Here is an 11,216-nt window from a genome sequence, read left to right as displayed (position 1 = left end):
CGTCAATCCCACTGAAGAGACGACGAACAATCCTAGTCAACCTGGCTCGGATGCTGGTGGTGATCATAACTCAAGCTTGATCTCATCGGCCATGTTGTTCGTGTTTTAGGCACTATGACCAACACTATGAGTTTACTTAAAACGAAAGGAAAAGAAAAAAGAAAATATGATTTTGATTTTTGTTGTTTTCCTTCTTGCGGCGTTATGACTCTTGAGTACTGGCTTGGCGGTCAAGGGGGGGTGCCATGGCAGGGCTAACTCCTTGGTGGCAACCGCAAGCCAACCTAAGTTCCCCTCTGTGGTTAATGGTCTCAGGGTGGCACCCTTTATGAGCTGATGTATTTGGTGTATTGGTGGTGTGTAGTGGGATGTTGGCAGATGCCCTGGTTCGAGTGTATCATGGATTCCTATGTACTTTTTTCGATTTTGAATACATTTATCACTCACAATTTGTGAGTTTGGGGGAAATAAAGATATACTTTAGCTTAAATTAGGTGGGCTACTTGAAAGATTCGTTCAAAATCTCATCCTTCCTTTGAAGGCTAATGTTTTAAGTGTAAAAGGACAGGTTCTTGTTTAGGGACTCATTGACCCTCAAGTATTAAATTGCTTTTGCACCAATTTAGAAACATCACATGAGAGCTCGTGTAGGTTGGGAAGGAGTCGTGGCCGTCAGATCGGGTGTTCAATTCGTTCCGGTTGTGTTGACTCTAAATACACCCCCAATGGTTTCGCTTCTGGCACCCTTTTTTGTTACACAAGAATCCGCAATCCGCATCGATCTTCACTTGTGAAGCTCTATTTGCATTGTCGTCTTTGCCGTCTTCCATTTGCTACTCTCCACGCTCAAATTGTTTTTCATTTTTTTGGCTTTCTAACCCTTAGTGTTGTGTTGGGTTAGGGAGACTTTCATTGTTTTCAGTGCATGATGGAGATTTATGTTTCGTTTCACATCCTGACATGTCTTTACTTTTTTTGAATTCTATAATTTTAGAATGCTAAAGTGAAGCTTCACCTTGCATAATTTTAGTAAATTTTACACACACACACGTTTGTTTTTTTTTGCACTCTATTGTTTTAGAATGCTAAAGTGAAGCTTCACTTTGCATAATTCTAATAAAATTTATATACCCACACATATTAATTAGTTCTTTTTATTTCACCTTTCATTTCACAACTTCACATGGCTTTATATTTCTTGCATTTTATAGCTTGATTCCGGTCAATGTCAACGTTCGAGAAAGTCTCTTTTATTAAGCGGCCACTGATCGAAATTCCTCCTCACAAAGAAGAAAACTGAAAATACTAGCAAAAATTTTGAGATTTGCAAATTTTTTGGACAATTTTCTCACATATTTCATCGGGTTTTCTTCCATTTACCATGGTTTGCAACTAGCTAGTCTCGATTTTCAATCGGCTCAAAACTAAGCTGAGGCAATCCTTTTCCAAACACTGATACCAGTTTAATTCAACCTAACAATTTTATCACTTTCTTATTGTTTTTGAAAGCCTTTTCACTTGTTTTTCTTGAGGCAAGTTGAACTGAACAGGAAAGATGTCGCTCAAATTGTTGCAGTAGAGCATCCTGAATTCCCCAGATCAAATCGCCACGCGTCAAAAGCATGAAGGAAGAGCGTATAATTTAGGCAGACCTGCACATTCAAGCATCGAGTATCGAGCAGCCTATAACAGCAGAGCGCGATGGCAGCTGCTCGCTGTGCGTTCGCGGCGCTGTCGTCCTCGCCCACTTTACGGTGCCCTCTTTATAAGTTGCACCTGCTTTCAGCTTTTCCGCGCTCCTCTGCTCGCGGCTTTCCTCCTCAATTTCTGACTCCCACCCTTATCAGCATCCGCCCCCGCCGTCTTTGCGTGCGAGCATCTTCCTCTGCTGAAACCGAAAATGGCTCTTCTGCTACTGCAAGTGGAGATTTCGACTACGATCTTATCACCATTGGAGGTGGCAGCGGTGGAGTCCGGGCTTCCCGCTTTGCAGCGAATTTTGGTGCCAAAGTTGCAGTGATTGAGCTCCCCTTTGCAACTATCTCATCAGACCATGCTGGTGGCCTTGGCGGCACGTATGCTCTCATTCTTTCTTGCATATTTGTCCTTCCATGTTTTATCAACCTCAAGCACATTTAGCAACGTGAGACTGTGGTTGAAGGCTCTTTCATTTGTGGTAGTTGCTGCGAAGGGAAAGGTAGGCTATTCTGGCAGTAGTTTATTATGAGATAGGTGATGATCGTCAACATTTATTTTTTGGGATAGTGAGACTGGTTTTTTTTTTTTTTTGCATAGGATCGTATTTTTATATTAGTTTTAAAATCTATCCAGTTCCTAGCATGAGGGAAAACTGTTCAAAGAGGAGAGAAGTGAGTGACAGAATGTATGCAATGGCTACATTAAAGAATGTGAGGTGGAAAAGCCAAAGAGGAGGCTTGTAGTGCTAGTGAAGACCATGCCCCATTGTGAAGAAAGGTCCAAACAAATGGAAGCCTGGTGCCGCTGTCTGAGCTGTCTTGGATGCTGCCAAACGCTCTCGTGAGTGTATGGATTAGCTCAAGCGTGCCCTTCAAAACCCCATAAATACCAAGCCCTCTAGATGAACTGGAGACACAAGCTACTAATCAACTCCCATGGAAAGTCTCTCTCTGGAGTTCATGTTGCTATTGAGGAGTCTGACATAGGGCACTATTGAGGGCGTCCGTCTTGGAGCCTAATGGCTAGGTTGTCTCGCTCCGTCTCAAAGGCCAGTACTCCCCAAGTGAAGGCCATGCTTGGGAGGATCGAAGAGATCATGTGAAGAATCGTGAGCCAAACCTGTTTGCTTGGGGGTCCTCCCATAAACAATGACTTTGTCTCTTCATTGGATGCACACACTTTAGGCAAATTGAGGGGTATCCATTGTAGGCTATCCAAACTCCTCGCGCTGCCCCTTTGTGTGCAACTAGCCAATAAAATCCATTCATCTTTCTGGGTTGGTGACCTTGAGGCCTGGTGACCATCTCATACATAGTCCTGATTGGAAATCCTCAAAAGTGCCTTGCGACGTCATTGCTTCTTAGTCAGCGAATATATCCCCCGCCTAGCCATCAATATATGTGCGGCCAAGTCATGTAGTGTGTTAAAATAAAGGAACTGCCAAATGCAGCGGAAGTGAGAGATTTAGATAGAATCGAGAAGTCCCATGATCGGAAATTCTCTATGTATGGTATAATATCGGGTGTGCCCCAGAGAGTTACGCGGATCTCGGAACGAGAACATGAACGGACCCTCGCAGAATGGGGGAATGGCCATGGGGTTCAGAATGGGGAACACCTAAATAATGCAATTTTTAGCTCTTTTGACTCATAATATGCTAAAAAAACGTGATTTGAAGACTGCTCAATCCTAGTATAACTTGATTGAAGGGATGTACGGTCAGCGTGTATACAACAGTCACAATGCACATACACATGCATTAAAGATTAAAGTTCTCAAATAATTGATATAGTGAAATCTAAAAGACAAAAACTTGAGTTATAACCTTTTACAAATTTTAGTTCTCAATTAAATTTGGTTAACAAGGCTGGCCAATGTGCTATAAAAAGGATAAGACTCAAGAGACTAGAGTGCCAAGACCTTAAAGAGCATACTAAAGTCTAATGTACTGCAATACAAAAAAACCAAAGGTGGAGTCATAGAAAAGGATCCAGCAATTGAGTTTCCGATGCACTCAACAGGATTCTTGAAGTTAATGCCTTGTCTATGGCTGAAATCTCGACGGATTTCTATCTCCCTCTCCGAGGGCTAGGTCGTTCGGATAGCTATTTTGGAAAGATATGGAACGAGGTCGAAGCGGGGCATGACTCGTGTACAGGCTAGGGTGGTCCGGAGACCCAAGTGAGTCGTGTTGGAGAGACGAGACAATGATAATATTCCATTAGAGGTGGACTATTGTTAGAAATGGAAAGGTTTGTGTTGCTAATTGGACTATTCTTTTTCTTTTAATGATTAATTTCTTTGTAGGATATTTTATTGTGTACACTAAGAACTGTTAAAAGATTGTAGCTATAAGAAGTGCCATCAAGAACGGACAACTCTGATGTGTCACTTGATGGGTGACGGTAAACATCGCGAAGGAGTTTCCGTAAGTTCGGTGGAAAGGGCCGGGTTATGAGTGCCCCTGATGCGTCACATGATGGGTGACGAGTGCATCAGAAAGGGGGCATTTCGTAGGCTAAGGAGGAAATCCGAACTGAGTAAGAAAATACGCGTAAGAACGCAAGCACAAGAATAAAGATGGCTTCGATGAAGCTTTTTACGAAAAGCAGGAACAGTCGCGGGAGGGCATATGCTTTCCCGCGAGGAGTCTGTGTCTGCATTGCATCTGTGCCGTGTCCTGCACCCGGGGACGCGTGGAATGTGTTCGTGTAGCATTATTTTCACTAACTCAGTGAGTTTTTAAAGTTTGAACAGGTTCACACTTTATTTTATAAAGTGGCCGGCCACTTTTAAGTGACCAGCCCCATTATAATAAAATAAAGCAAGGCTCTTCTTAAAATAAAAGCCAGCGCTAAAAAGCTACGCAGGGGGGGGGGGGGGTTGATTCAGCGATCCCTCTCTCTCCTCTCTCTAGGGGCGTCAAGTTCCGCTTTTTCGGCTCCTATTCTCGCCGGGTGCAAGGGCCTATAAAAGGGCAGCTAGTGTTCCAGTTTTGGGACACGCCGGAAGCAGCAAAAGGAGCTAGCGTTGGGATTCTGGAGTAAGTGTTGGCGACAGAAATTGCAAGTGTTCGTGTGACGACTGAGTACGGAGGTCGCTTTTCCGAGCAAGGAGCGACAGGTACAAGGTGTTGATACGCTTTGAGAATTATTGCTTTGTGTGGTTTGTTTTGCAGGAATCTCCCGTCTTACGGGAAGGCCCCTCGCGGGAAGTACGGCTTCACGCCTAAGTCCCTTATGGGAAAGTACGGCTTCGTGCCTAAGTCCCTTACGGGAAGGAACGGCCTTGTGCCCAAGCCCTTTACGGGAAAACACGACCTTCGGGTCTAAGATTACAGAACGGAGGGGTTTCCTCGGGTTCTCGTGCTTGTATAAGAATTCTCCCTGAATAAAAATACTCTTGACGGGGGGGGGGGGACCAACCCATCGTCTGGTCCCCAATACTGTGTCGATCTTCTCCCTTCTCTCACCTTTGCAAAGTATTTTAATTTTCAGATTTCTAAGTGCTCGTGTACGCTCCCGTTTTGTGACAGTGGTATCAGAGCTCGGATTCCTCTCTTTCTCTGCAAAGAAGGACGATTTCGGGAAGAACGGGAAGAACCATGTCGGGCCAAGGGAGAAGCGTTGAAGAGGAGGTTCAACAAGTGCAAGCTCAGCTTGCGGAATTGCAACAAATCTTAGTATTGCCAGATGTCCAAAAGCTCTTGGGCGGAATGAAGAAAACGAATGGAACCGATGCAGCTAGGCATCCAGACAACACTGTTGGCACGAGACCACAGGAGGAAAGAGAAGAAGAACGTGCCGAGGTGCACAAAGGATCTTCGGATCGGAATGAACGGCCTACTCCAAGGAAAGGCCAGGAAAAAGCGCTCTCTTTGCTAGACGAGAGCAAGGACATCTCTATCTCATCTCCATCTTACTCTCCTGATTATACTTCTACTTCTCGATCATCTTGTCAGAAGAAGGAAGCCGCTACTACTACTACCTTACATCAACCTAAAGATAAGCTTCGATTCAAGAAGCATGGTTGCAAGTCTCAACATCGCATGAGAGTCTTCAAATCAGGTGACAAGGACATCAAGTTCGAAACCTACAACGGACGGAGAGACATCTCCAAAGCACTGTCCTTCATCAGACAGTTTGAAGTCGCCTTTACCAATGGGCACTTCACAGAAAGATCCAAATTACGCCATGTGGGGATGCATCTCAAGGAAACGGAAAGTAATTGGTGGTTAGCCAAGATTCTGGAAGGTTCTCAGGCCAGAACTTGGGAGAGCTTCAAATCTGAATTTTATGAACAATTTCTTCCGTCCGACTTCGAGCAGGACATTCGGAAGGAATGGGACTGGCTTGCCCAGAAGGAACATGAAAGAGTAACGACTTATGTGGACAAGTATTGGTCGGTTCTTCTGAAGGTCACTCCCTTCATGAAGATTGCCGACGAGGAAAAGAAACGAAAGTTCGAAGCGGGTCTCCAACCGCAGCTTCGAAAGAGTATGAAAGTGTATCCGCATGATACTCTTCAGAGGATGATGGAGTCAGCAATCATTGCTGAGGATTTGCACTCAACTGGGACGCCCAGAAAAATGGAGCATAGCACTTACCATGCAAGACAGAGGGGTCTACGATGACCAAGGGGGCCAAGGAAGAAAACGTCCTCCATCTAGGGACTATGATCATTTTAAGAAGCCAGAGGGCAATGGCAAGCGAACTAAGTATCTTTCTCCTACTCAACTTCAAACTTTCAGAGAGGAAGGAAGATGCTTCTACTGTGGCGAGAAAGGACATATGAAACCGGATTGCCCGCTAAAGCAGCAACGGCAAGAACAAGCCTCTACGAGGCAAGAGAAAGCAAGGAAGGAACCCGCACCACCAAGCTCGAACTCAATTCCAGATGTTCAAGGAAACACCGAAACGGAGAAAGGGAAGCGTCAACTTCTGAAGGGCTGGGGGTCTTTGAACAACGAGGGAGTACTAATTCTTTATGATCCAGGATCCACGGATAACTTCATCTCCCTGGATACTGCGGAATGTTTGTGCCTCACACCGGCTCAGCTTGGCACACCGGTTACATCCGGATCGGCATTCGAGGGGTTGACAACCAATGCAACTCCCGTGCAAGGACAGCTCAATCTTCGGATTGGCGAGTACAAGGACCGCGAATCATTTTTGATGGCACCCATCAAGGGATGTGATATCATCTTGGGTATGCCATGGCACTTCCACATGACACCTATTCCCGATTATGTGGAAAAGACCCTCACTTTTGATCATGGGGGTAAGAAAATAAAGATTCATGCTGATGTAGGAGATTGGCAATTCCCAATTGTAAGCCATATCTCCATTAAGAAAGAAATGAAGAAGTGTGTTTCTGCTTACTTGATTTTTTCACGTGAGAAGGATAAAACTAGTAGGGACTCTCTCTCTAGTCTGGAAATTAAGCGTCTTCAATTTATTGAAAAGTACAAAGATCGTTTCACGGAAACACTTCCTGATGAACTCCCTCCGGTACGGCCGGAAGATCACCGCATAGATCTCATACCGGGTAGCTCGCCTCCCAATCAACCCCCTTATCGGGTGAGTCTTGCTCAGCAAGAGGAAATTCTGAAGCAAGTCAACGAGCTTCTAGAGAAAGGGTTAGTACGGCCAAGTGCTTCACCCTACTGCTCTCCAGTTCTACTGGTGCAGAAGAAGGATGGCACGTTTCGAATGTGCATAGACTATAGGTCTTTAAACAAGATCACGATCAAGAATCGCTTTCCGATCCCTCGGATTGATGATATACTTGATAGTTGCAGGGTGCAAGTGTCTTTAGTCGCATAGACTTAAAGAGTGGGTATCATCAGATACGGATCGCCCCTGAGGATGTCCATAAGACTGCTTTCCGCACAACCTTTGGACTATATGAATTTTTGGTAATGCCTTTCGGCTTGACCAATGCTCCTGCGACGTTCAATCGCATGATGGACCGCATTTTCAGCCCGTATCGATCTTTTACGGGAGTATTCTTTGACGACATACTCATCTTCTCTAAGTCAGAAGAGGAACATCGGAAGCACTAGGACCTAGTGTTTCAAGAATTGCGAAAGCATGAGTTGCATGTGAATGCGAAGAAGAGCGAGTTCTTTCTCTCAAAGATACACTATCTCGGCCATATAGTTTCTCACAATCAAGTGAGTATGGATCCTGCCAAGATCCGAGTGGTAGAAGATTGGCCTATTCCCACTACGGTACATGATGTACGTAGCTTCTTGGGATTATGTTCATATTATCGAAGGTTTGTCCGAGGATGTGCTCATGTAGCAGGACCACTTCATGATTTGACAAAGAAGATTCCTTTCAGATGGGGATCTAGACAACAAGGAGCTTTTGATCGGCTCAAGTACTTGCTAAGCCATGGACCTATTTTGATAGTGCCTGACATAAGGAAACCATTTGAGGTTCACTGCGATGCTTCAGGCGATTGCATCGGAGCAGTGTTAAACCAAGAAGGCCATGCAGTGGCCTACAAAAGCAGACGGCTTAAGGATGCAGAGTTGCATGCATCAATCTACGAAAAGGAACTCACGGTTGTGATTCACGCCTTATCCAACTGGAAGCACTATCTTCTAGGAGCGGATTTTGTGATCAAGACTGATCACCAGAGTTCGCGGTATTTTCTTACGCAAAGGAAACTATCTGAGAAGCAGATGAGATGGGCCAACTTTTTGTCTATGTTTCATTTCCAGATCCTTCACACGGCTGGGAGTAAGAATGTGGTCGCAGACGCATTGTCTAGGCGACCAAGGGTGAACGCTCACTTCGGTGTATCACCAAGAATTAGAAGCCCTACCGGATTTGTATCCAAATGACCCAAACTTTTCCACCATTTGGGGAAAGCTACATCGTGGAGAGAATGAGTTTCCCTATTCCATTCGAGACGGTTCTCTCTACCACCATCAGGCCATATGTGTGGCGGAACCATTAAGAAAGAAGATCATGGATGAAGCACACACTTCGCCTTATGCGGGTCATCGGGGTATTCTCCCTACGACCTTAGCAATGGAAAGATATTTCTTTTGGCCTAGCCTTAAAGCGGACATTGATAAGTATGTCAGGGAATGCTTGGTTTGCCAAAAAGTGAAGTATGACGGGCATAAGACGCCTGGGTTGCTACGACCTTTGCCTGTGCCTAATGAACCTTGGGAAAGTATTGCCATGGACTTCATCATGGACCTCCCTAGAACTCAGACTGGAAATGACGCGATCTGGACCATTGTGGACAGGTTTAGCAAGCAAGCACACTTTTTACCAGTCAAGAAAACGATCAAAGCAGATCATATGGCTAGGGTCTTTCTGGCACAGATCTTTAAGCATCATGGAATGCCTAAGTCTATTGTGAGTGATCGAGATCCTCGCATGACAGGAAATTTTTGGCGTGCCTTGATGGATAATCTTGGTACGAAGTTGAATTTTTCATCTGTCTACCATCCTCAAACGGACGGGCAAAGTGAGATAGCCAATTCCACAATATTGGATATGTTAAAAGCTTATGTGTCAGACCGGCAATCTGACTGGGAGAAATATTTGCCTCTTGTCGAGTATGCGTATAACAATACCATACACTCATCGACAGGGAAAGCACCTTTTGAGATTCTCTATGGTAAGCCTTTGCTTCCACCGATCCTTTTAACTAAGGATAAGGTCTTTGCAGCAGATGAATTTGTCTGGGATTTGGACACAGCCTACGGGCAAGTTAGGAGAGCTATTCTACGCTCTCAGGAAAAGCATAAGAAAGCTGCAGACAAGCACAGGAGGAATCTAGACTTAACAGTCGAACAATTAGTCTTACTCAAGTTTGAGAAGGCAAGACTTAAGAGACAAGCGTCTCATAAGGGGAAGGTGGTAAAACTTTCTACCCGTTATTATGGGCCGTTTAAGATCACTGAGCAAGTGAATGATGTCACCTTCCGATTAGAGCTACCGCCTAATTGGAGGATCCATAATGCTTTCCATGTCAGTTTACTCCGGTCGTATGTGGGACCGCCTCCGAGCCAGCCTAGTGCTGAGGAACCTCACGAGGTTGAGGAAACAGAAGAAATACTCCAACCGGAGCAGATAGTAAGTCATCAGGAGCGGCCTCTCAAGTCCGGAAAAATAACACGGAAGTATTTGGTTAAGTTTAAGAACTATTCGAATCTAGATGCTCAGTGGATGACACAAGAGGAATTAGCAGCTTATCCCCAGATACTGGAGGTATATGTCCAAGCACTACAGTTGAGGTCAACTGTTTAGAAGCCAGAGGGATGTTGCTAATTGGACTATTCTTTTTCTTTTAATGATTAATTTCTTTTTAGGATATTTTATTGTGTACACTTAAGAACTGTTAAAAGATTGTAGCTATAAGAAGTGCCATCAAGAACGGACAACTCTGATGTGTCACTTGATGGGTGACGGTAAACATCGCGAAGGAGTTTCCGTAAGTTCGGTGGAAAGGGCCGGGTTACGAGTGCCCCTGATGCGTCACATGATGGGTGACGGGTGCATCAGAAAGGGGGCATTCCATAGGCTAAGGAGGAAATCCGAACTGAGTAAGAAAATACGCGTAAGAACGCAAGCACAAGAATAAAGATGGCTTCAATGAAGCTTTTTACGAAAAGCAGGAACAGTCGCGGGAGGGCAGATGCTTTCCTGCGAGGAGTCTGTGTCTGCATTGCATCTGTGCCGTGTCCTGCACCCGGGGACGCCTGGAATGTGTTCGTGTAGCATTATTTTCACTAACTCAGTGAGTTTTTACAGTTTGAACAGGTTCACACTTTATTTTATAAAGTGGCCGGCCACTTTTAAGTGACCAGCCCTATTATAATAAAATAAAGCAAGGCTCTTCTTAAAAAAAAAAGCCAGCGCTAAAAAGCTACGCAGGGGGGGGGGGGGGGGGGGGGGGGGGCTGATTCAGCGATCCCTCTCTCTCCTCTCTCTAGGGGCGCCAAGTTCCGCTTTTTTGGCCCCTATTCCCGCGGGGTGCAAGGGCCTATAAAAGGGCAGCTAGCGTTCCAGTTTTGGGACACGCCGGAAGGAGCTAGCGTTGGGATTCTGGAGCAAGTGTTGGCGACAGAAATTGCAAGTGTTCGTGTGATGACTGAGTACGGAGGTCGCTTTTCCGAGCAAGGAGCGACAGGTATAAGGTGTTGGTACGCTTTGAGAATTATTGCTTTGTGTGGTTTGTTTTGCAGGAATCTCCCGTCTTACGGGAAGGCCCCTCGCGGGAAGTACGGCTTCACGCCTAAGTCCCTTACGGGAAAGTACGGCTTCGTACCTAAGTCCCTTACGGGAAGGAACGGCCTTGTGTCCAAGCCCTTTACGGGAAAACACGACCTTCGGGTCTAAGATTAGAGAACGGAGGGGTTTCCTCGGGTTCTCGTGCTTGTATAAGAATTCTCCCTGAATAAAAATACTCTTGACGGGGGGGGGGGACCAGCCCATCTTCTGGTCCCCAATACTGTGTCGATCTTCTCCCTTCTCTCACCTTTGCAAAGT

The 11,216-nt window shown here is 45.3% G+C and overlaps 1 protein-coding gene across 3 annotated transcripts in view; it reads left to right on the top strand.

Annotated features, from left to right (window-relative positions):
- Positions 1–1,619: 1,619 nt before the first annotated feature.
- The window catches only part of GR (glutathione reductase), a 45,690-nt gene continuing 36,093 nt past the window's right edge, over positions 1,620–11,216 (top strand). Inside the window, exon 1 of one of the 3 annotated variants that reach the window (XM_086505894.1) lies at positions 1,620–2,075. In XM_086505894.1, coding sequence (XP_086362020.1) covers positions 1,702–2,075 — 374 coding nt within the window. In that variant the 5' untranslated portion in view covers positions 1,620–1,701. The remainder of the gene's footprint in view (positions 2,076–11,216) is intronic. The other 2 variants (XM_086505892.1, XR_015187149.1) reach the window with 2 other exon arrangements.

Source organism: Adiantum capillus-veneris, chromosome 29 (assembly GCF_014529385.1).
Source record: "Adiantum capillus-veneris isolate H3 chromosome 29, ASM1452938v2, whole genome shotgun sequence".
NCBI lineage: Eukaryota > Viridiplantae > Streptophyta > Polypodiopsida > Polypodiales > Pteridaceae > Adiantum > Adiantum capillus-veneris.
The sequence above is the reverse complement of the archived record's forward strand: the minus strand, read 5'-3'. Positions and strand labels throughout refer to the sequence as shown.